We start from the raw sequence: 27290 nt of genomic DNA, 5'->3' as shown, positions 1-27290 counted from the left end.
ATGTTGCAGTCATAATTTAAATTGTCCTTGAATTTTCTTTCTAGCGTGATGGATAAGTTAGCAATATGTAAAAAAAGGCGAAAGAACACTTTCCTATAATTCCGTGTGCTTATTGGCTCATTATCCATTTTCATAAACCGATCACACTGTCCCTTAAACATGAGAGCCAATAACCCTAATTTCTCAAACCTGATTTGCTCCTTTTGAAATTTTAGCCGGTGTTATACTCCAGTTGATTGGTTTACCTCTATAAAATTTTAATCCAGTTAGAAGAATGAACAGTTTTTGAGTCACAAGATTTGTTGCAAGTAGTCCCTCTGTTTATCTATGACATTAATAACAATCAGCTAAATCTACTAACAACAATAGTAAAAGCCTGTTACATGAAAATAAAAATTTGTATTCAATAAAACATGTACTAGAAGCTCCCAGATCTAACTTGTGGGCATTGACATATTTTAAAATTGCCATATTTAAATCAATGGATTGCAAGCACTGTAGTCTGTGTCACGGGTCCACATAAGCGTATTCCTATGAAAGGGATCCAGTCTTAAGTATTTATCCTCCATTCAGTTCCCCTAACATTGACCTACAATACAATAATTAGCTAAAACTAATTTTCCCAAAACTTCATCGGTCAAAAAATTATCAAAGTATGGGACAAATTTTACACGCTTCTTTTAATACAGTAACCGAGTCCGAATTGTATCGGCTAAATTGGCGTGTTAACCAGTGTGCCTTGGATCACATGAGTTTAACTCTGTATCATAGATTACGGAATACACATTTGTCAGGAAAGGAGAGGGCGTCAGACAAATCTCACTCCTGCATGATGTCCCACCCCTGAAAAATACAAGAAACTGTTACCCACAAACCTTTGACAATTCAGTTTACCCCCCTGCAAGAGAGTTTATAGTGAGAGCACTTTTCCAAGGATGATCACAGTTTTTGCAGTATTCTAATGCAAAGGTTAAAACTCTGGTATAAATAGCAATGGAAGTGGGGGGGGGAGCAACATACTCACATATTTACGATAACCTTTAAATTATGCTAGAACCGGACATCAACTAACACTTTTTTCATATGAAAGTAAAGAGCGATGTATAAACTTAAAACAAACAACAATTATCCTACATATGAGCGGGGATACAAATCTCCAAGCACCCCACCGCCACCCGATCTTAACACTAATTTATATTATGCTGGAGCATATATTATGCATATTGAATAGGTTAGTGTTTACCGTAAAGACCGGGGATGGGGGAGCCAAAGGCCCCTTTAAGTTTTAATATCGTTCTTCTCTTTTGTTTGACAAAATTTTTTTTACATGTATTGATTCAGTTTTAAGAGACAAATCGTCTGTTCAAGGTGACAACTATTTCGTGTCCTTCAGTCTAGCTTCTTGTGCTTCAAGGTTGCCTCGGGTCTCCAGCTTTGCCTAAGTGCACGTAAAATGGCATTGTAAAATGGCATAATTCTTCGATTGAAGTAGCCAGCTCCTTACAGTAGCGAGGGTGTGGTATAGCATGCTTAGCATTCACACAACAATACCACATTAGCTGGCGAAAGAAAATCCTTTCTTTTCCCCAAGGCATTTCAGCGTCTGAAATACAGCACCCTCATTTATCAAAGACGCGCTTTCATAAGGAAATAAAACGCCACTAAATCGCTGATAAGCTTTAGGAGGGAACGATAAATCAAAATTAAACAAAAGTGCAACTCTTATTTTTTTCAAAAAGGGCTGTAATAACATGCAACACTGAAAATAAAATGCTAAAATTATTCCCATAAAGCATATCATATCATATGTTTACTCATTTGTAATGCACCGTGCCTTCCAAGATTATAGAAAGCCGACGAAGGTACACAATTATTAAGCGGTGTTCTGCGAAATTGAGTGATTCTTTCGTAGCCAACTCATGACGTTTGCAATAAGATAAGCAGTTACACACTGAGCCTTCCTCGAATGTTAGTCCAAATACAACTCCCCAGACAACTTTGGAGGAAACCCTCAAATACACCAGAATACGTGCAGTTTGGCCTAAAATCCCATACACTAAAGGATGAACCGCCCCCTTCCCCTGGAAGAATAAAATCTCCCTCCAAGGGCTTGAGCTGCGCGTGCCTTATGGCACCTAGACTAACTCTTATTCTTCTTGTTTCTTTCTTGTTTGTTTCTACTTCTCTTATTTTCACCTAGACTAACTCTTATTCTTCTTGTTTCTTTCTTGTTTAAGCGCCATTATTACACTTTGTTAAGGTCGAAGCTCAAATCTTGCGATTAGTATTTCACCCACCTCCATGGTCCGGTTGTAATTAACTAATATTGGCCAATTATTTCATTATTTTTGATTAACACACCATTTCTATATAGGCTTTTATACGCTAAACGTTAACTGTGATTACTTGGTTAAAGCTAATTGTACGGCAATCGGTGCTTTGGGAGAGGAAGGCGTGGTCTCATGAAAGAAGCGGTATAGAAGCAAAATCGTTAGCCCTGAAAGGCCCAGGAACAACTAGAAGATGTGGTTGAGCATTTTTGAAAGTCTGAAGTGTGAAAATTGAATGCTAGATTTACCAAAAACTAAAGAAAGTAACATAAAAAAAATCGGTACTTGTGTATTATTCAGAACACACTCAATAAGTGAAGTTACGTTCTTTCGTGAAACAAACTACGATGCAGGTACATTTGAATTAAATATATGATCCTTGTTCATTATTCAATTGATTCAATTCAGAGCACACTCAAGAATTTTGCTGAGAAAATCCGGTTTCATAGCCACAAAGACAAAATCAAATTTAGTTTGCTACGCATAGTCATAGAAGATAGTGTCTGAATATGGATTTTGAAACGAAGATTTGGGATTTGCCAAAGACTGAAATAGAGGCAATTATATTTTTTGGCTAAATTTGGGCAATATATTTGCACATTAGGGCTGGGGTGGGGGTAAACCATAGCATATATTTAATACAGCAATGGTTAGTTTACACATTTAATATATGATATGCTTTAACCCCCCCCTCTCCTAATGTGCAAATATATAGCCCAAATTTGTTTCTAAACTATTATATATTCATCATATTTTGTTTCATTTCATTAACTTCACTTATTGAGTGTGTTCTTAATAATACACAAGTACCCAAAATTATTTTTACAGAACACTTTAACCTTAAAATATCTTTAAAAGAAAAGGATTTCATTGAAATCTTAGAAATCTTCAAACATTGAAATCTTTAAAAACTATAAATTAAATCTTGGGCGGTCCTTATTAGAGTTTTCCATTATTAGTGTAAGAAATTTAATAAGAGATAAAGAAGTTTTTTCAGGTAGAAAAAAAACCTGTTTTTTACTTTTTCGCGCAGCTAAAGACAAACCGTTGCTCATGTTTTTTCCTTATATTCCGTTCAAAATATATTCTTTTATTTCTAGTTTTATTGATAACTTTAGTTAAAGGAAAAACAGATACAGGACTGTCGTAATCCCTTTAATTAAACAATTTTGTTTCCTATAAAGCACCGATCTCACAATAGTAATAAAATATTTGAAGTGTATGCGTCTGAAATGCCCATGGTTCACAAAATACTCGAAATACATTTTATCCACAAGATGCCTTTTGAGACACGAAAGTACTTAATTTCTCAAAATGGAAAGACATAAATTCCTTGAAACGATCTAACAATATTAATGAAATCAGATATATTTTAAGCGTACGCGTCTGCACAGGCACCATTTGGACCAAATCTTGGGGTGGGCATGAACTCCATCTTAGCCCCCTCCCCCCCGACTCACTTCGTGTCGCGTAATCATCTAGGAAATGGGCATTTGGCAGAACTCGAGAATTTTATTATGTATCTTACCTACTTTCAAAGTTTATAATGATTAATAGCAAATAGCGTAATTACCCCAAGGGTCGTCAAGTACGCTCTTTGGTTAATAGGCGCGCAGTAACTTCAAATCAATTGGACAGAATGGATTATGTTAGACATAATGGATTGTTATGGCCGGCAAAGGGCCCTTTGTGGTGGAAGCTTGGGCCCCCTGGAAAATCTGGGGTGGGCATTTGCTCACCCCTGACCCCTCCCCCATTTGGCGCCTCTGCGCGTCTGAAATGTCCATGGTCCACAATTTACCCGAAATATACTTTTTGAATTTACCAAAATGATACAAGCATATACACCTTTTTAACACGCTCGTGTTCTAACTTTAACACAATCTTCCCTTTAAAATTAAGTAACTTGCACAGAAGCTCCCATTAAAATCACACATTTTTAATGTAACTAGTCTCATTTAAATGTCTGTGTTATTCTTGAAATCACGTTTTCCAAATAAATTCCGTGGGCAGAGAGAATCTTATAAGCTTTGGTTTTCAGTCTGAAGAAACTCCTAAACACCAATGTTTATTTATCCGTGAAATTTCTGAGGGAATTTAAGCATCTCTTAGACCTACGGGAACTATTATTTCAAAACCACAGTGAAATCTCGTAAACAATGTTTTTCTTTCCTTTTTTGAAGTTTGTTGACCATAATTGATCATGGCAATGACTTTAAAAAACACAGGATGGGATTCGATCTAGTGATAGAACGCAACTACAAATTAAGTATGTATATTTACAATAACTGAGACTTGGTTAAGCTTAGTCAATAAATAGTGGTAAACAAGCACCTTTAATTTACCAACTTCCAATTTTATATAATAGAATTTGATATCAATAGTACAATTGAAAAAAAAATGGACACATTATTGATGTAAATTAAACACACACAAAATTTATATCATTCTCAGTGACGTAAATTTAAAGTCCCCTCACCCCACATTTTAACAATTTACACCTTGTATCCTTTAACCAAAATTTGTTCGAATCTTAATTTGCTCGAATGTTAGGCAGATTTTTTTCCTGTATTTTAGCTGAAAGGCTAAAAATGACTTTTCAGCTCACACTTTAATAGTATAAAATGAGAAAAAAAAATAATCGGTACAGAAAAGGCTTCATGATGACAATTGTGTACGTACGGTGATAGGAGTCTTCCCCTCCTCAGAGATTATTCCAAACTAAACCAACGGTAATTCGAAAAATTGGGCCTAAATATACGCAATTTTCGTTTCTGGGCTTCTTGCAATAACAATCCTTAGATATTGCATAAAAATCTGCGGTCACAGTGGCAAAATCCTGGTAGACATACAAGGGCTTCCAACTCTTAGGAAAATCCAACAAATTTCACGAGGGGGCGGGGAGGGGTTCTAACACGAAAAGCTGCGTTTGAGGCAACGTTTTTCTGGTGGGTCACACAAATCATCCTCAAAGGATTCCTCCATCACCAGTACAGGTACAAATATTTAAGGTACTATGACAAATTGTTTGAATTTTGATATACTTCTATAAAGATTTTCTTGTGAAGGGGGGAGATGAAGACCTTTTTAGGACAAAACTCCTACTTCCATTGTGTTCCATATTTTACATTGTTGCTTGATTTCAGTTCATTTTTTTAAATGTTCCTGCCAACAGAAGAGTGTCCAAAGCTGTACTCCACTAACCACTTTAATTTTACTCTCTAGCTCACTTCTGGAAAAAAGCACTTCCTGTGTGTTTCAATTTTCTTTAGAAAATAGTACATTTTCCGCCTCATATATCCTTCATCCGCAGCAAATTTTTAGGTCGGATAATAATTCGCTAAGAAAAGGTTTTTATATAAGAATAATTATAAAGAGAAGAAGAGCAAATCAGAGGGAAAGGAACATACAGAAAAATAAGAAGATTGTACGAGCTGCTCGATTCCCAAAATGATCAACTCCATAAAATAAGCACTGGATAAAATTGACAAATAAGATACATTCTTAGCTCTTGATATTCCTTAAAGTAGCTGCTATGTAATCATCGCTAATCCATAGAATTCTTGAGGTTTCACATTTCCAAGGTAAGAGGCTTTTCTAGGCTGTGCTGTGGAGTCGGTTATAAGTTTTAACCGACTCAGGCTCCATACATTTTCAATATATCGACTCCAACTGCGACTCCATTATGCAAATATTTATTAAATTCCGACTCCATAGCCCTGTTTTAAAGCTTCATTTAACTAGATTTTTTAAGTTCTAACTGAAAGAGATTTTTTTTAAGTTCTAACTGAATCCGACTCCAGCCCCGACTGTAGATATTTTCAATATACCGACTCCAACTCCGAATCCATTCAGCAAAAATTACTAGAACTCCGACTCCATAGCCCTGTATTAAAGCTTCATTAACCAGATTTTTTAAGTTCTAACTGAATCCGACTCCAGCCCCGACTGCAGATATTTTCAATATACAGACTCCATTCAGCAAAAATTTACTAAACTCCGACTCCACGGTTCCGACTCTGTTTCTAGGAGGAAGGGATCAGCCATCCTAGGCAGGGTATCGTGTCTGATCAAACTTAGGTGGTAGCATCAATCTAATTTAGACGTCCTTATATCTTTACAATGGAGCTTGGTTCCAAGGCAGTAAGCTAAAAAACGCCCTAGTTCTTTGAGTCAATTCAGGCTAATCACATTCTCTTTTATATAAAAGAGATTTGTATCTACTTCCATCTATTGAAGAACGAAACGAAACAAAAGTTGGACTGAGAAACCGTTACGTTTACATGAATAGACGTAATTCCAGAGAAAGTTTGAGCTCTACGAAAGAGCGATTGCCTTTGAAGCTTTCTTTGCTTAGAATTTCAGCGCAATCCTGATAGGCCAGTCATTCTACGTGAAAAAGTGTTTAAACCTGGAACAAATCCAACACAAACAATTTTAACACTAAAATATTCACAAAAAACGAATAACACCACACTAGAACTCCACAAAAATCCAAAACGGGGTAATGGCCCAAATTGTATTTAAAGGCCTGAATTTCAGCCAAAAAAGAACAACTATATGTTTTGGCTTTGAATGGTTTTTAAGGGTCTTTAATTATGTCAGGATGGCGAACTTTGTCTAAAAGTCTTATTTGCGTGACATCTAATTATCACTATTTTGGACGCATGCACTTGCCCACCGTCAATGCGCATGCGCATCTTACCTGATATCCTAAATAAAGGATTCTAAAAAACTAGCATGACAACGCAAACACATAAGAATAGCGCTCGCTACAAGAGAATAAGCCTACCTTTGATAGGAACAGTCTAGATAAACTAATCTTTAAAGTATTTTCATTCTACGTTATTCTACGCTAAGGTCAGCCCCAAGGCCGTATCTAGGATTTGGCCGTATCCACAGGGTTAAAAAAACAACTTCGCAACACACAACAAAAACTTGTTTATACATATTTTGTTACTTTTTCACAAGTCGGACAAATCTTTTTTTTTGTGGTGAGGGATCCCTGGACACGCTCAGGGTCAGTCCATTCGCTTTTTCTGAAATCCACTGCAACATAATGGCCTAAAATCTACTAATGAAATTAAGTCCAATTTGTAGTAACTATAAATTCAGTAAGTTTTTAGAAAATCAGACTTAACAAAAATCAATTGATTTAATAGTCGTATCAATGTCGTTAAATATCTCTTCTTTTTTTCTCCTGTGCATTATCACAAGAGACAATTCATAGATATAGTTTCACATGGGATGTAGTCTCCAGGGAAAATTTGAAAAACGCACCCAAAGTGCACTTTTGGTTGTTGAAGGCCCCCCAAGGACTCCCTGGCTACAACCTGACTCTTTGCGCCTATTTATGAATTAAGACAGCTAAACACATAGGCTACGGATATATCTGGGAGCTGAAGAAAGGTCGAATTTTGTCTCTTATACTACAACATTTTTCGGGAAGTTTTCTTAGAAGCAGGTATGGAACAGGTTGCAAAGCTGCCAGTAGCAGAATTCGACAGAATTCCAAATCTGCAAACAAATTGCACTAGGCCATGAAAACTGCCAAGTAGTATTGCTACTTGGCTATCCCACTTTTTCCGCGGCGGGTTAAAAAAAAACTTCACATATACATAAAATAAAAAAGTCTAAAAAATAAAAACCTTTTACTTCTTTAAGAGAAGAGTAAAATTAAAGCTTAAAACAAGCAAAGTTACCCTCAACAGGAGCGGAAAAAGTCCTCCACTCTTAGCGTTCAAACGGTCGGTTTCACTTTTCTATTAAAACACTTCTATTCTACTGAAAACCGACATTTATAGACATTTATAGTCACCAACTGGACATTTGTTGCGTAGTACTAAGTTTTCAGCAAATCAAAACCAACCACTAAAGAGGTAAAACTTGGAGTCTGATTTAACATCTGTCAATGCTATTCAGCAGGTACCTCTGGGGTAAGCCACTGCAACCCCTTTATATCAGCCATTGATGCCACCAAAAGCTGCCAAAAAGCAGAATCAATAAAAAACCAGCAAAAAGTAATGGCATTAGATAATTTGGTTGTTATTCACAAAATTCAATAACAATTCTTGAACAGCAAGAAAAAAGAGGCACCGACAACCTAAGTCATGGACCAAGAAGCTGAAAAGCAGATTACCTGGGCTTGTTTTAACATATAACAACTCCCTTTCCAAAATCAATTCTGAGAGAGTTATAACCACCCTTCTAGCCCTAGGAACCCCGAAAATAACACCCCAGTGGCTTTTATCCACACCAGATTTGGCACGTGAGAGACTAACGCAGCCCTTATATATCTTAATTATTTGTCTTTTGAGTAGTTACTGAAAATTATTCATTTCATCCCCTAAGCTTCATCGGTTAAGTAGGCATTAAGGAATCTAACCAGGGTTGCATCTGGCAGGATGTTTAAGATATCTACCAATTATATATTTATATTAAGTTATTTCCTTGGCAAGACCTCTCTTGAAAGGATCTCACTAACCTCCTAGGCCCCACTATCTTCGGAGTTGGCACCAGAAATTGTCTTATTACACACTGTAAGCCACTTTGTTCTGTCGTTGTAAAAATAGGTTTATAAAAAGTGGACAAGAAAAAAGAACCTGTCAAAAAAGCCCCTAATCACCAGCCTACATCCATCCACCAGGCTGCTAGGACTGGTAAAAAAAATGTTAATGCCACCAAAAATTGCCATTTTTCGAGCCATAAGGCAATTTTCTGGGCCACCTGTCGAAAAAGCCCCTAATCACCAGCCTACTTTATCCACCAGGCTGCTAGGACTGGTAAAAAATGTTAATGCCACCAAAAATTGCCATTTTTCGAGCCATAAGGCAATTTTCTGGGCCACCTGTCGAAAAAGTCCCTAATCACCAGCCTACTTTATCCACCAGGCTGCTAGGACTGGTAAAAAATGTTAATGCCACCAAAAATTGCCATTTTTCGAGGCATATGGCAATTTTTCTGAGCCACTATGGATGTCTATAAGGATTTGGTAGGCAAATAAATTTTATATCGGATGAGCCCCTCTAATCACTAGCCTATGGCCAAGTTCTTAACCACTAGTGTTGGCGAAAAAATAGAGAATGGAGGGAAAAACAAAATCCCTATGATAAATGACGCTTTTGTTTTCTTCTCAGCTATGGAACTCTGAATTCACAGCTTGTGGCTTTCGAATCTGCTGATCCGACAATAGTTCCTGATGTTCATTATTCCGACTACAAAATATTAATATAAAATTTGATCAGGGCAAAAGTCGTGATTTCCAAATACGCATCGATTGGGAAATTTTTCCGGTTGGCAATTCTCCAAAAACCATTTTGTTTGCTATAATGAGCCATGGTTTGCTCTTTAACAAGTTGCAGCAATACAATCGTGAAAACAACCATTTGAGGGAATGAGTTATGGGAGGCGGTTTTAGGGGAGGGGCAGAGGGGACACTTGCCCCGGGTGCAGAAAGTTTTAGGAGAACAAAATTTCAAACAAGTAATCTAACGGTTATAATAATTTTGTAATTTTAGAAATTTTATTAATAAAGTAGAGGGCGCAGTAAATAAATGAAAATATATAATAAATTATTAACTAATTGATAAAATAAATAAGCACCGAAAAAGTTAAATAATTTAAATAATAAATTGGAAATAGCTAAATATAAATTATTAATTAATGAATAATTAGACAATTACTAATACAATTATTATTACAATTACACATTTATCAATACACTACAAAAGCTAATGTTTGCAGTTTTTTTTTTTTTGCACCTCTGACTAGGGGACTTCAAGTCGCCTTCGTATCAGGATTATTCAAGAGACATTAGTGTTTTGTCTGGATTTTAAGTATTGGAATTTGGAGTTAAGAATTATCCGGTTTCAACATTCCAATTTTACCAGATGTTTGAACTTCGACTGTCAAAGTATTTCTTCACCTGGTTATTTAGGGCCTGATAAAAACGCGCCCTGTTCCGCAGTTACAAGGGTTTGACTTATCATTTACGGGGAGGTTGACAATGTGCCAATGTCATGTTGTCAAATTAGGACGTGACGAATATTAAAGCCAGATGAATGATTTAGCAGCTATAAAGGGGGTTTTAAGGGAGGGACAGAGGGGGCACTTGTCCCAAGTGCAGAAATTTATGGGGCTCAAAATTTCAAATAAATAATCTAAAGGTGAAAATCATTTTATGATTTTTGAAATTTCATTCTTACTGAAATAAACTAGAGGGCGCAGTTAATAAATGAAAATGATTAATAAAATATTAACTAATTAATAAATAAATAATAAATAAAAATTACCAGATCATAACAATTACAATAATTAATAATAATTAAATAATAAATCATTATTTAATTAATAAATTGAAAATAAGTTTGTTAATAAACGAAATTATTGTCAAAATTTGTCCTTAAAATTTTGTGGGAGACAGGGGGGGGGGCACTAATCAAGATTTTGCCCCAAGCGCAAAATAGGCCAGAACCGCCACTGATCAGTTACGATTTTTCTACGATCATGAATGTATAGTATTGTGCAATACACATCAAGTCCATACGTCAAGTTGAAAGAAATTAGCGAAAGGAAACGGTTTACAGTGCGTCGCTGCATGAACAACTTGAGATGCAGGGGATATATCATACAAGTGTCGATTTTTATACTGCATCATAAGAATTAAAAAGAAAAGCCCAATTGTTTAGAACAGTTCATCGTCGTCCTTTGTAAAATTACAACATAAAAATACATACTAGACCTACATTCCTCAATAGCCCCCAAAAGCAATAACATCGTCAAGCACTTAAATTCTCTCCCTCCATATTCTCCAATTCTAGACCCTTGAACTCCTCTTAAATAGAAGTAATGTCCAATTTCGTGGTTCATGTGCTTAGGCTAATAAATTACGGATCGCGACCCTGAATATCAATAATAAAAGGGGGAGAGACTCTTAATGTTGAAGGGATCATTTCCTGCTCAAGCATAAACCTCTTGAAACATTGGAACTGAGATTACTATATGACCAAAGAACAGGTGTTCAAAGCACACATGAAACTTAAAAAAAAATAAATAAGAGGGTGAGATCAGAAATGCCCAAGATATTTCAAAAAATAAAATCCTTATTAAAAAAATTCATACAAACAAAACGCACCCGATAAACAAAATTAGCAAAATCTATGATGCCAACGATATTTTAAATAGTAATTTTCGGGTTGAAGTCATATGAATAACCTTTTTAGCTTTTTAGGTAAAACTGTTTTGTTTTGTTTTTACCTGCATTTTCAAGACCAATTTACAAGCCAGAGAATTTTTTTTTGGGGGGAGGGGGCGGATATCCCCCTAGGTATAGTTCCTGCCAAACGATCCATTGTAAATTTCGTGTTCATTAAAGGGATGGCATACGTTGGGGAAGACATGACGGTGACGAAATCTAAGTCAAAAATGAATTTTTAATGATGCGTTGGTATATGATACGAAAAGATGTCTCATAGCCAGGATTGTGGCCAGATTTTTTTACAGGGGGGGTAAGGAAAAAATCTTCCCATGTACAATAGATTAACGATTGTCAAGGTTCTCGTTTGTAGGAAATTTGTTTACACGTGTTCTGGTTACTTTTGTTCAATCGGACAAAAATTTCGGGGGAGGGGGGTAAACCGAGTACCCCCCCCCCCTAGATAAGACCCTCCACATAGCCAAATAACAGAAAAATATGGTGTTAAATACTAGAATAGGACTAGATAGTTTTGTTTTTAGCCAATTCTTTATGAGAGAAGAAAACAATCCAAAAAAGGGTCCGTATTTCTTTCAGTCACGGGATAAAGAATCTGAAGTTTGAAATATAACTGTTTTTAGACCTGTTAAATCTATAATCAAATGTTTAATTTTCCTATTAAAAAAAAAAAAAACATTTACCATACCGGCGCCACAACTGACCTGCATTGTCAAAAGTATCGAAGAATTCTGGAAATACTTCCAAATGAGTACTTGCTCAAGTTTTTCTATTTGAAATTTAGCCAAACAAATACATTGACTCTATTATGAGCGTCACAAGAATCGATCAAAAGTCCGATGATTCGAATTGACGGAATAATCGACTTTTACCATTGCAGCGCCACCATATGCCATTATTAAAATTGCGTAATTGCTGCTATTTTATGAAAAGAGGAGGAGCTAATTTAACCTAGGCCGAGGGGTAAAGAACCTGAATTTCCTTAATTAATTGTTTTTAAACTAGCTGAGTATCAAAGTGGAGCTTTTGATCCTGAAATACATACTTTTTACCAGATGCCACTTGGCTAGAGCCATATGCGACTTGGAAATTTACTCAGGTTTCTTGAATTGGCTTTTAGAAAAAGTGTCCAAACATATAGTCAGAACCAAAAAAGTACTGCCTAATTCAAGAGGCCAAGGCTCAGAAAATCTGCACGGAAGGATTTTAAACACATGCCAGATTTGAAGGGCCATAATTTGAATTTTTTACTCTAATTTCTGAAGAGTGCTTTTTGTCACAGTGTCACTATCACTTGCCTTAATCAAATTGTTTGTCATAAACGAACGTTTGTGGGACTCATGACTTATTTCTGAATGAGCTCTTTCTGAAAATTCTAACATGTCCGTAGAAAAAAACAGGATTTACAACAGTGACATCAATAGAGGGGGAAGGAAGCATGACCTCAAAATTAAGAAAAAACTTTTCTGGGGTATTTTCACTGAAAAATGCCATTTTTCATTTTTTCGGGGAAGAAAATTAAAAAAACGACCAATTTGTCCCAAGTCCCGATTTTAGGAATAATCCCGCCCCCCCCCCCATAATTTTCCATGAATTAACACTACTGTGGGAATTGTGTGAGTTTTCAGACTCTGCGAGCTAGAACACGTGGGTTTCACAATAGCCTACAAATCAGCTACCTTTTTTTAGACATAACTAGTTTAGACATTACTTCTAAACTAGTTTAGACATTACTAGTTTACCCTCTGAACCACCCATGCACCTAACTTATCTAACATGAAATGAAATTTAAAAAAAATTTAACTTTTGATATTTGGTCACCCTGCAATTTCTATTTGGCAGTATATTTTTCCTAGTATTGAATGCAAGCTTTATAGCGGATGTCATTTTACTTACTCATTTGCCTTCCGGGTTTTGCAGATGCTATTAGTGACGTCAGTTACATCCTGTCGTTAGTCACCTTTCAGGTAAGATTTTATTATGTCCAGACTGTTCATAGTCCGATTGATGCAAAATTCATAAATCCGCAAAATATATTGCATAATAGTGAAGGCTATAAAGAATAGAAGCTAGGAAAAACTCTTTTCTTTTCACTGAATGAGGATTTTCGACAAAAGGATTTATTCGGATTGAATCAGGGATCAAATAGACCTTAGGTGCCAAGCCCCCTTGAAATGGTGCAACCCACGGGGACGCACCGTGAAGCAATCGGTTGGTACCAGCTGTGGAGCAGCGCATGCAAATATGTCTTATAGAGAAATACTTAAACGTTCTATTTCATGTTTACTTCTTAGAATGAAAGACGGTTCTACAAAGTCCTGAGTGGATCTCCAATGTGACGGCCATGGACGATTTTTTGGTAGTTACTGACCACCTTAATATAGTTGTTTTACGGATATAAACATGGAAGAAGACATATAAGCTATATATGGCACACATTTAATTGAAATTCAATACGCCCTTCTGGTGGAACAGATGACAACAATTCCCTCTTAGAACCCTGATCAATCCTGGACGCCTGACACTATAACTTTAACTGTTGAAGAGTTTTTGCAAACTAAATTCCGTCGGTCATGTATATTACGGCATTGTAATTATGCTAATCAAGGGATACATTGAAGCCCCTATCCATTTATTAGCCCAAATCCCCCCAGGACATGGAGGGTTAGGTGAAGTCCATAAAAGGGCACAACTCTGAGCCTAGCTTTATTTTCAACCAAATTTGATTGGGATCAAAAGTCCCCTTTTGGTACATATGCTCATGGTAAGAATTTATCAATCTCCCCTTCCTCTACTTCTACAGAGGTCGAATTTATCATGGACTCTAAAAAAGCATGATTAAGACAATAAATTTTGGTTCTGATCAGGGACATAGGCAGAGAGGCCTCGCCACCCCTAAGTCCTAAATTTTTCCGCGCGTATGTGTGCTTCCTATTCAAGAGAACAAATATTTTTTTTGTTAGTATTCTCCCCCCTCGAAAACCAGGAGTACGTGCCTGGTTGTAACTGAGTTTGATTGGAATGATACAGATGCCTTTGGTAGATACCCTGATGAACAGAATTTAGTATTCCGCGGGTTTGGGACCCCAACATGGCACAGCTAGGACACTACCTGTTGTCTCTCATCAAGTTCGTTGAGATCGAGAAATCTGCCAAATGTCCTCATGACGAAGATTTAGGTGCTGTTTATATCTCCATGCAGAGGCTGAATTGAGTCCAGACACCAAAAAAGGAACAACTCGGAGATCACCCCATCCCTTCAACAAAATTTCACTGAAAATCGACAAACCGTTCGGGCGGATTTTCTGATTAGAAGGATTTAAGCCATCTCCTATTCCCTACAGATACAGGACCGTGTAGAAACACAAAAGAAGACAGGCAAGACACCCGCTCTTGTCACCAGTTATAATATATCTAACTGCATATTCCGGTAAATGTCGTTATGACGAGAATGGGGTAGCCATCCCCCCATATAAATCGAATTGGGGTAAGGAGCTCCAAAAATAGCAAATGGGACATTAATAAAGCAATGAGTTTTACAACATCTCCCTCATTACCTCCCTTAAAAAGGCCAATTTGTGCCAAACTGTCAGTTCTTAAGAATTATTGCCTCTCATGGCTTTTCGAGAATTATTGCCTCTAGATCTAAATAAGATACAGAATGTCTGTGTGAGGCCTCAAAGAGACATCAATCTGAAAATTATACTTTGTCATTCCTCAAGATGGTAAAATTCTTTTTTTCATAATTTACTATTTTGCAAATTAAATGAATTTATTCCTCCCCTCCAAGCGAAATTCCTGATGCACGTTTGATCAGGCATGTACTCAAAATCCGAGGGGCTTCGAACACATTTCACCTCCAAAATGTCGAGATATTTCTGATACCACCCATAACTTCTTATAATTTCTACGCAACACGGTCCTTTTTCTCTTTCTTCCGAAATCGTGACTTCCTCCCAGAGGCGTTTTTATGAGAGGGACAAAGGGGGAATTTGCCCCAAGCGCAGAAATTTCAAGTAAATAATCTAACGGTTATAATCAATTTGTATTTTTTTTTAATTTTATTGTTTCTAAATTAAAGTAGAGGCGCAGTTAACAAATGAAAATAATTAATAAATTATTTATCGATTAATAAAATAAAAGCAAATTATGCTCGTGCCTGCTAATCATTCTTCGCATCGACAAGCTGAAGTTTTTTCTATGAAGGAAAAAAAGGAAAAACAACGACTCCGAATTTTCTTGGAATCAAAGGCAACATCGCTGAACATTTTTTTTTTAATTTTGCTTATTTTCTAGTCCTTAAAATTCTTGAAGGATTTAATCCAAATCGTTGCGGCGGGTAGCCTTATCCCCCCGCCTAATTAATGTTCCCGCAAACGCACCCACAACAGACGCAAAATAATTCTACAGCTTCAATAAAAGAAAAAATAAGAATACGGACAATAAGGGCCATCACATATTTGGAATGAGGGGCTGGGACCGCCAGAAAATAATGGATCGCTCACGGATCAGTTACAAGTAGACTTGGAAGACCAAGAAATCCAAATTTGGATCCAAGCAGTTGGAAGCTCAGAAGTTTTAAAGTTTTATTCCGCAATTAAATAGGTTTTTGATTCGGAGTATTTTTCAAGCATGTTTACCGGTCGAAACATTACGGACTACGATTAAAATTTGAGCGAATTCCATAGAACTAAAAATGAAAAAGGGTTTATGAAAGAAAAGACCTAACCTCATATACGGATTATTCTTGCCTCAAATGTAATTTAGGAATTGGAGTGCCACATTCTTGTAGAGCGCCAACAGCTTTCTCATTTGATAAGTTTTTTTTGGGGGGGGGATACATTTGAGTTCCAGGAATCCTTCGGACGATTGTGAAAAGAATAACCGTTCAGGTTTGTAAATATGTTTATGAAGCGGTGAAGAAAGGATAGCAATTTAGGTTTTTTGAGAAGGGGGGAAAGAAGATATAGTTTTACGGTCTTTATTTTGCGATGCGTATTGAATACTGCACCGCGTGGCCTAGTTGCGATTATGATAAACTTACCCTTATTATTATTATTCTTAGCTAGAAAAACTTATCCGATTTTGTGTTGTAACAATTCTTTATCACTTATTATTTTTAAAATAATTCAAACAATAAAACAAAACCAAAGCTGGTAGTTTTTCCGGGTGATAGGGTATCAAATAAAAGAAGAGAATCAAGCTTAAACATTTCTTCTTTTCTTGTCGATGAATGCTTTGGACCAATCTTGATTAAATATGCCGTTTCTACCTCCCCCTCCCCTTTCCTCATGTGTGCATCTATGCCGCTAGTACTGATTCACCCAACAAGCTCAACAAAATAATATTGGCAGCTGACCAAAACAAAAAAAGGACAAAAAAGAAACATGTTTACATGTTTGTATTAATGCCGATAAGTGCACCAAAAATTAATAGCCTTATTTAAAATGCATTCTGACAGAAAAAAAAACTGTACAATAAGTCTTTTTTAGATCAAAATATTCCACGGTAAATTTAAGATTTATCTCTTCAATAAAAAGTAGTTGGAAAAGTCTGCAAAAGCCATACATCGATAAATATTAATAAATAATAAGCTAAATTTTAAAGTTGTTCAGAGTCGTTTACGCGATTTGACAGGTTTCAGAAATGAAAAGCTTCCTTTTCTTTTTAACAGCCCCATTAGAGAATCGAAAAAGGAAGAGAAAAATGCTGTTCCCTAGAGATAATAGTTACTGACTTCTTTGTATTAATAACACTTCTAAAATTAAGGTACTTGTGCATTATACGCCACTCGCTCAAGTTTACACTGGGTAAAACTCGAGAGATAAGCTAAAGACAAGTGACATAATAAATGGGAAATATATAATTTGGGCTATATATTTGCACATTAGGGGGGGGGGAAGTATTTGGACAGTTTGAAGTTTAACAATTCTTACTTCATAATATGCAGAATAATTGTACCTAACACATTTTGCATGCAGACCCGCTATACTTTACCCCCACCTCCTAATGTGCAAAAATATAGCCCAAAATTTGTTTCTAAAATAACGAAGATACTAACAAAGAAACTGGTTTGTTCTCGAGTTTTACACAATGTAAACTTGAGTGGCGTATAATAAACAAGTACCAAAATTAATACTAGCAATAACCAGTAGAAAAAATTTGATCACCTAATAAAGGTGAAAAGTCATCGTTCTCAATTCCCAGCCCTTTTCCATAATAAGTAGTACGATTAACACGGTCACGGGGAAACAGACCTATATCTACGAAAATGATTCGAACCTGAATACTACCCACCCTTCTGGATGTTGGTCCAAGTGACTATGTTTGGTCCCGCGGCAAGTACGAGTCACAACTCTTCCACAAAACGAAGGGATTAAGATATACAATAAGTTTTGACAAAGGTATAAAGCACACTCAGGCCCACGAGTTAGTGGGAGTTATCAGAAAACGTTTCAAGAAGGAAAAGGTAAACTACAAAAAGTGAACGTTTAGACTAGTTTTATTGGAAGTGCCTGGTAAACCTTTCAGTTGGAGCTAGTAATTCTCTTCCTATATACCCCTTTTTCATTTTAAAATGTAGGAAGTTTTGATTTCAGTTAAAAACTCCCTGGTTTGACATTTCATAATTCTAGAAAAACTTTCGTATCAGTCACCTCCTTGAAGTTCTGGCTGTGCGTGTGATGCACCTGCATACAGGCCGGGATGCAAGTGTGAATCTTCGGCCACCACTCCTCACAATCTTGGAACTTAAATGATTTCTACCATACGTTTCTTGTTATTTCAGTTTTCTCAAATCTCCCCCCGCACAAGAAATACCCTACATATGTGCCTGATAGTGTAGTGCTTCCTTAGTTGGGTCTGCAGGCCAACACTTCATGGGCACTGCAAGGGAAAGAGGGTAATGGCCCACCTGGGAAACGAGAAGACGAGTAAAAAATATAAGAATAGGAAAATTAGGAATAGGTCAGCTCTAACTTAAATCTTGGAAAAAACAAAACTTCTGGTATTAATTGTTCCCTCCTTCCAGAAAAATTTCCTGGCGGTGCTCTTGCACCCCGCGGAAACCGATTAATTTATTCCTAGAGTATTTTGTTCAACTTCGTTTTTTGTCTCTTGCAAGAGGCCAAAAATCTTCTGATAACCACTATTTGAGCAGTTGACCTGTGAATAAATAATAATAGCCAAAATTAAGTCTGTGGTTTTAAGAACGTTTCCAACAAATTATACGGCCCTCGATAAAACGAGACAAAAAAAAATCATATTCCTCAAGCGGGTAATTCTTTTTCCAGAATGAGTTGTTATAGCCGAAAATTAAAATTTGGACATCTGAAAATTAAGAATCCGTTTAAATCCCATAGTTGATTGAGTTTAGCACTTTGAAAGTGGTAGCAGGGGGATATACACTCTCCACAATCTGGAGAAAACCACGAAGAATCACCTGTTCCACCACATCACACCTCTTCTCGTCATTCGTGGCATACTTCCCCACGCGTGATGAGTGCAATCTAGTGCACTATATTTTTTGAAGTAAAAAACCCCTCTACAGTGTTAAACCCAAAACTATATAATTACGTTTGAAAATAATATAAAACTATGATTTCCCTTCCCAATGTAAACTTTATCATAAATTAATTTAATTTTGGCGTACTTGCGTATTATAGCAACAACACTTTGTTTTTCATCTGTTGTAAAGCCGGTTTCTCTGTGTTCACTCGGAGATAATTAGCTTAGCCTCAGTGAGATAAACTACTATGCATGTATATTTTAATTAAATATTTATTATATAGAGTTGGTTAAGTATTTAATATAACGCGTTCTGAGCGGCCTACTTTCCACAATTCTCTGTTGTAGTTCCCATGCTTTTGTTAATAAAGTATTATGAAGTCATCATATTTCGTATATTCCATTATGATTAACCTAACTTCACTTTTTGAGTGTAGTCACTATAATACGTAAGTACCCAAGCGTTTCCTACTCATCTGAAAATATTAGATTTGGTGATTTTAGATTTCTTCAGAGACTAACTAAAGCCATTTAGTTACAGACTAAGATTTGGGAAAAGCAACACAATTATTTTTATGCACCACGCCAAGATACGATGACCTATCGGAACAGTCGAGCTTACTAATCAAACTCTTTGCAACTACAAAACTTGCGCAACCAAGATTAGTCAACAAATCCAAAATGAATTTTAATATAGTTGATGTCACTATATAAATAAAACGATAAGATCGCTACAGTCAACTGAAACAAAACCGGTTTTTCAAAACTTGGCCTCTTTCCTGAGCAAACGGAAGGTATCCAGGTTGGTAAACAAAGTTGGATTCAGATTCGGCTAAATTGTTAAAGAAATGAGTTATAAACCGAATACTTTATTGGCCCTTTCTAAAACCAGAATTACAAAATGTCACGTATTAAATCAAGCATTAATCAGATAACATGGACAAAAGACAAACCAAGAATCGACGGCGAGCGGAGAAAAGCTTTTAGGAAAATTGTGAACTTTCTATGGTAAAGGACTGTGTGGTCCATTCCTTAACCGTGTGCCCCCGACCCTGCGTCCATGTTTTCTATGGGCGTTGATCCTACTAGAATAGCCAAGATTTTTCTTGGGGGAGGAAAAAGAATAATCAGCTAAATATTTACTTATGTGAGTGTAAAGACTACCGAAAACTTTTTACCTCATTTCGAAGAAACTTTTCTAATTTTTTACACGTTTACGAATTCTTGAGCTTCGAGGAGCAGATGTCTTTGCTGCACAGAGGAGAGGAGGACCCTTCCCTCCAAGACAATTCCAAGTCAACCCCTCAGACAAAAAGAAAAACGGGGACCTCCCAATAACGTTCATATTGATTCCTCCTCCCGAATTCCTAGGGGAGGAAATATATGGTTACCCTTGGGGACAGGGTCGGATTTAAGGCTTTGACGCTTCTAGACCCATGTGTTTTCGCCGCTCCATTTTTGCGAGATTTTAGTGGGGAAATCCCTGGAAATTCGAGAAAAGCAGAAGCACTGAACAGAACGTAACTGAAGAGCCAAAATAATGAATGAGAGAGGTAATACCGAACTCTTAGCTGCCATTCTTGAGAGACAAGTGGCCACAGAATTTCTGTGCCGATTGAAAATCACTTTCTGTGAATAGGCAGCGCCGCGATGGATTGCACTTGGTACTTTGACAAAAATAGTATCTGTCCAGTTTTTGTTACAAAAATAAGTAACTCAGTGTTAATTTATTGTGCCACTGTCATTGTGCACTCCTAGGCTCGGGCCTATTGGTAAATCCTGGCCTGCTTGGGATTGGCCCTGCGTTCGTATGCATTCCCTGATGGTAAACCAGCATTGAAAATTAGAAAAATCCCACTGTCTATGATCCTCAAATGTAGAGAATAGGTCATAAGAGAATATTCAAAAGAAAGTGAGAGCTTCATGGAAGGGAGTTCAGTGAATCTATGAACAGGGTGACATGAAGGAGTATACGCAGCTTTATAAGCCTTAGGCAGTTGGGTACTGCAATTAGTTGTTAGTAGTAACTAAAGCTCAACAATAAAATCTAATGTAAGCTATCCAACCCTTTGGGTTCTTGAAAATAAGATACACTGTCATACGAATACGAAAATGTGGTTTAGAATGTCTGCACACTCTAAGTTCAATAAAGCAGAGGTCAGATTACCCTGTGTAGCTAAGGATTAGTCCTGGGAACAATCCGTGGTTACATATATATTTTCAGCTGAACGCCTTCTGCATGATTACGCCCGATTAAAACAAAAAAAAATCTTGCCAGTAACTTAAAATTTTAACTTGCTTTAGCAAATGACAAACCTTGTGAGAAAGATAAAACAGTGTTAACCAAAATAAAACCACAATGGGTAAAGGAAAACACTTGGGCGTACTTACGCTGAAGGCATTAAGCCCACGATTGAGTTTGGAGGCATGACTATGTTCCCAGGACTAATCTTTAGTTGTGCATAAACAAAGATATTTTCATTTAAAATTTTGAAATTCGAATCCTACGAGAATAATCAATACATTCATTTTCCTTAGAATTACAGTTTGTAAAGGAGCTTTAGGTTTATCCATTTTAGTATCTCTAGTGCGTTCATTAGGATCAGATCAAGTACAGTTTTATGCTGGAAAAGTCTCTTGCCAGTGTCTTTACTGTTTATTTGCTTTTATTGAAGCCTCTCCCAAGGGGGCTAACATTAAAGCCGGTGTTGATCATTAAAATTCAGCAATCATAATAATAGAATTAGTAGGATTATGAATATACGATAGAATCTATTCCAAAAAGTCTGAAAGGAATTCGCCAAAATTCATCTCTAAGACGTAACAAAGACATCACCTCCTTATTTCCACATCTTCATTATGCAGGGGGAATGCCAACCCACAAGCTTACGTGACACTGTCACGTTCCTTGGCCACATCAAAAATGCTTCCATGTCTTTTCATAATTGAATCTTGATAAAACACGAAAAGTAAAACCAGCAAGAAGCCTCTGAGCTTACTGTGCTCTAATACGACCCTGCTGTGTTCCATACAATCTTCACCTTTTGAAAAAGTTCCTTACTCAGATAGATAACTGCTTGATCGACAAGATCCTTCAAATCATCAAAAGACAAGGTCCTGAGAGGCACTATGAACATAGCTCATTCCTAACTAAAGGACTAAAAGAAGGTCCTAGCTCACCTATGAACATGTCCATAATGTTTTGACGCATTAGCTGTTAGCTACGATCTAACCCCGGGTCGTAACCAGGCATGTACACAGCCCCCTTCTCCCAAATCCTAAATTTTCTCTAGTTTCTGGGCACTTCTTATTCAAATTATCAAAACATTTTATTTATGATTTTTGCTTATTATTATTCATTTATCTTCTTTTTGTTCTACTGTAAAATTTCATATTAAATTTTGTTCTGTTTTGACTAAAGAAGAGTTTTAGAATAGAGTTACAAGTCATAAGACTAATGTCAGGATACTAGATGTCACGCCTATGGAAGTGGTCAAATGACCCTTCGATAGGTTGAAAAAGATAAGCTATATGTTTTATATAGGAAGTAGCTAAGCATAATTATGGCTACACATTTGGCAATGGCGAAATTTCGTCAAAATTCTGGGAGGGACAAAGTTGCAGCCAATTTTCCCAAATCAAGTGAAAATGACAATGACAGCTGAAAAATGATCTTTATTTTACCATAAAGGCAAAGATATACCAAAGAAAACTGACCTGTTTCTCTGTATACTTGAATTTTGCAGGCTTATCTTATTTTTGACAAAAATTTTTGCAGAAACTAAATCTCAGCTGGGGGGGGGGGCACAAACTTAGGCCTCGGGGAGCAAAATTGGGTCTCGAGCGAGCAGTTGCCAACCCCCCCCCCTGCACCATAGCAAATTACGTCCCTGACGTCTGGGTTACCGTATAAATAAAAATAATATTTACGTAAAATATGACTCGATTCCGTTTGCCAGGGCTATACTGAAAGAAAAGTTAATGCCTATTTGGGGGGCAATTCAGTTTGGGGCTAACGAACAGCAGCACGTCCGCAAACAGGGTGAGAAGAATTTATATGAAAAGTGTCAAAAGAGTAGCTAAAACCTTTAAGGAAAAGAGAAACGAATACAGCTACGAACAAAATGGGTGGAGGAGAATCGTGTGCAGTTGAATTGACATAATTGACCTGGACTTACGACGTAAATTCAATGGTAGTAGTACTGTGAAACTTAACTGATCACGTTTAAGAGCGTCGTATGAACATTATATTTTAAATATAATGCACATCTGCAATTAACAAGTGATAGAAATTTTATTAAGTTATATATTTCGGTCGTAAAGCGATTTTTAAAATTTGATTCGAAAAAAAAACATGACGAATATAAGATATTTAATTTTGGGATTTAAATCTTCCAAACATAACTTCCTCCATTTAAGATTATTTTGTACACCAGACACTAGCCACCAGTACACCAGAGTCCATTTTAGAATCGGTTTGAAGAGGCGAAATTTGATCACCAGTCTGCTACTTGAGAGGTCAGCAAAAGCCAAAACCCTGGAATTGGTTACCATGTATCTGACACATTTAGAAATCTTGTCGAGTAATGGTGCTTGGAAATTTAAGAGCGAAAAATGAAAATGTGTATTGGTCTTCGTCTGTTAGATGTTTATTTCGGGACAACTGAATGGATCCTATTTTTATTAAGTGGATTATTTTGTAAATTTATGTAATATATTAATTTAATTAAATGGATATATTAAGTGGATTAACTTCCACCAGAATTCATTTGCACTGTCATGGTGATTTTTTCTTCCAATAATTTATGAAAACAACTACCATTGAAAACGCAAGATTTTTCGGTACTTATCGGTTATACAATAGACACTCGGGAAGTTAAGTTCAATTAACGCTAATGAAATGAAATAAATGAAACGAACTACAGTAACAAATGCTATTCTACTTTTAGAAAACCATGTATTGACACGCAAATTGACAACTTTCAAACATGGCCTAGTGTTACAAAGTCATGATATGTCCATTGACGAATTTCCTTTGGGCAGCAACTCCTTATCCTGGAAAAATATAATTGCCTTTTTTTCGGTCCCTGGCAAATCCCAAATCTTAACTTAAACATCCATAGTGAGATACTATTTGCTATCACTAGTCAAAGCAAACTAACCGGTTATTATCCCATCTGATCTTTGCCATCCAAATGATCGACAGTATAAAGAAGTTATTTGACCAGTTTCTTGTGTCGAAATTCTAGTGTCTATCATATAACCGATTTTTCTTTATTTTGCTGTACACCATATGAAAGCAGTATACCCCTCTCCCCAAAAGAGATTACCCACTAATGTTCTGGATAAGTCTATTGAAGTTGAAATAAACAAGAGCTCCCCCCCAGAAAAAAAGAGGTTCTAAATTTGGATTCTAGTTTCACGAGTGGATTATGAAACAGTTATAGTTGAAAATATACTCTGTACAAAAGAAAATATGGCCTTACCTCCTTCAGAGGGCGACAACTGGATAAGGATAACTGCACACACTAATAGTAAGATTTTGGTCCTGGAACTATGAAAGAGCATCATCTTTCTATCTAGAACTGCTTTAACACAAATTTAAAATATGACTATTTATCCTCTACAGACGACAGCAAACATATCCAAGGAATGTGCCTTCCTAAAAAATAAAAATGAAGTCCTTTAAAACACGTTCAACCAATTCATGGGGGGAGGGTAACTTTCTTCATAGTGAAAATCATGATGGAAGTTAAATTACCTTTTGGGTTGCAGGTTTACTCATATACACAGGTCTGTCCCGAGTAGGGGGTTTTCTCGAACTTGTCTATTATCCTGACTCCACTCAAGAAGTGAAGTTAGAAACCGGTTTTACTCAGATCAAGAACTTGAGTGTGGTCAAAATAATAGAGAAGTACCGATTTTCCTGTGAGGAGGGGTCGAAAAGCCTGAAAATGTAGTTCTATCATAGTTATCAGTTTGTTTGTCTCTGGCTTTAGTTCTGAAAATTCAGTTTGTGTTATTTTAAGTAGAATTTTAAGCCATATCAATAGTTTTTTTCTAAATTTAGTAAATGTATTTGCAGATTTAAAGCCGTATAAATTGGAATTGTACAAAGTTGTGAAGGTGAAAACAGTTTTCTTGTATTTTATTTAAGCAGAAGATCTGTTTTGCAAGGTTTCACTTTCATAAAGATTTTTAAAGGTCATCAGAGGTCACTGTCCTCTAAAAGAGAAGGAATGGAAATAGGTACTACAAAATAACTTCCCAGGACATACTTTAGTGTGTAGACCCATCCCTGAAAGTTTCATTTTCCTAGATTAACCCCTTTCTATGATAGCAAAAAGTAGATAAACTAGAATTTTACCCAATTTAATTTTTAAGAAAAGAAATGAGCTCCTTTGGTAAATATTCAGTGATTGATCACTTCTTTTATTTTATACGCTAATAAAATAAAAGTAGTAACATTAGACTCCCTATTACACATTTGTTTCGTTTCGTTGTCGTTGATATTACGATTGGGGGGGGGGCAAAATCGACATTGTTCCCGGGTACTGAAAACACTCGCTATGCCTCTTGTTTCCCATACTTTTTGAGTATATGTAGGGAATGTAATGCTAGTTACAAATATAGATCCCATTCATCCATGCCCGTGCAAATAAATCAAGTCAGCTGAAATACCCTCAACTAACGTAAGTTATTATAATGAATGTATATTAAAAAGGTAGTGAGTTCCCCCTTCAAATCAAAACTGCTGAAATAAAATTTTCGTGTCTCATGACAAGATCTATGATCAGGTCAAGCCTAGCCAATCGCAAATTATGATTATTAGTGACTTGATCAAATCCTTACGTGTAAATTTTTTCAATCCACGGACTATTGAGACAGCTAACAAATAGACTTACCTTTCCATTTAGAATTTCACCCTGAATCTTGGTATAACCTTCGTTCCTGTTGCAAATTCTTTATCCAGTCACCCCCCACACACACACAAATGGTCGAATATCTACCTGGTCAAACTGTATATAGGCCTACGCAATGTATTTTCCCTACACTTATTGCCGATTGCTTGCTAGTTCGCCATTACAGCAAGTCGATTTAAAGGAAAGTGTCACATGTGGAAAATTCATTGTATTTGGGTATATATTTGACCATTAGGGAGGGGGGTAAACAATTTGAAATGGAAAGGAATGTTGCACTTATATTTAGGATGAAATTCTCAAAGGAAATGTAAGTCTATTTCTTAGCTCTCTCAATAATTTGTGAATTGGTAAGTTTATCTGATTTCATCATATCACTGTATTACATACACTATATACAATATGCCAGTTTTCGGCATCCTATAGTAAGGAAATGTAAGGGCGCATACTTCCTCGTTTTTCAGATGGGACTGGGGCTCTTATTCGAATATGCCAAACATATTTTTTTTCAGGATTTACAGAATCCTCCCTGTTTTGCCCCTGCAAGTACAACTTCTTTTCCTTTCTTATATCATCTAAATTTTAACGGTTATATTTCGGCCAATGAAAACATATAAATACAACCTACAAAACCCTACCCTAGAGTAAACTGTCTGTTTAAACATCTGAAGAATATCCTACTAACTAGATACGAATGAAGCACTTTCAAAATAATATGGTAACTACCTTGTTTTGTTTGAGGAGGGATCGCTTTCACTTTCAGCAACAGTAAAAATTATCCAAACTTCGATTCTATTCTAATTACAACTCAACACCCTCTTACTACAGTAACTAAAATTCAACTAACGTAATTTTGAATTTAAAACGTGCTGAAATGTAATTGAGAGACATCTATAAACATTAATTATAGATAGCAGGCAAGACTTATTGATAGTTTTCCAATTTTAAATCAACTGGTTTTACACCTTCACCCTGGGAGGGAGGGGATAGTGCTGACCTAATATTGTTCTATTAGGTAAGCCCAAAGAGTCAAAAACGAGGAACTTGTATAAATGAATACTCTTCGACTTCAACATGGGATTAGTAGAAGTTAAAAATGGAGCATTATTACTAGAAAATTCAAAACACTCCAATTTTAATTTGTTAAAATTGGACTCGAATTTTAAAATAGTTTACTACTTTTAAAAGCAGCTTACAATCTATGTTTACTTAGAACTAATCAAAAGTTTTCTGAAACGAAACATACTATTGTGTTATTAATTGAATCTGTTTTAAAATATAGTAAGGACGGGGTCAGCCTGGAGAAGATGGTCTAATTTTTTA

At 36.3% G+C, this 27290-nt stretch overlaps 1 protein-coding gene across 1 annotated transcript in view; it reads right to left on the bottom strand.

Moving 5' to 3' along the window:
- Nucleotides 1-26811, bottom strand: part of LOC136025251 (DE-cadherin-like) — a 188810-nt gene extending 161999 nt beyond the window's left edge. The window contains 2 exon segments of the mRNA XM_065701095.1: nucleotides 24534-24709; nucleotides 26694-26811. Of these exon segments, the coding sequence (XP_065557167.1) occupies nucleotides 24534-24618 (85 nt within the window). The 5' untranslated portion in view covers nucleotides 24619-24709; nucleotides 26694-26811.
- Between the last annotated feature and the right edge of the window lie 479 nt (nucleotides 26812-27290).

The sequence above is a fragment of the Artemia franciscana genome, chromosome 3 (assembly GCF_032884065.1).
Source record: "Artemia franciscana chromosome 3, ASM3288406v1, whole genome shotgun sequence".
NCBI lineage: Eukaryota > Metazoa > Arthropoda > Branchiopoda > Anostraca > Artemiidae > Artemia > Artemia franciscana.
This window is presented reverse-complemented; position numbering and strand designations above follow the sequence as displayed.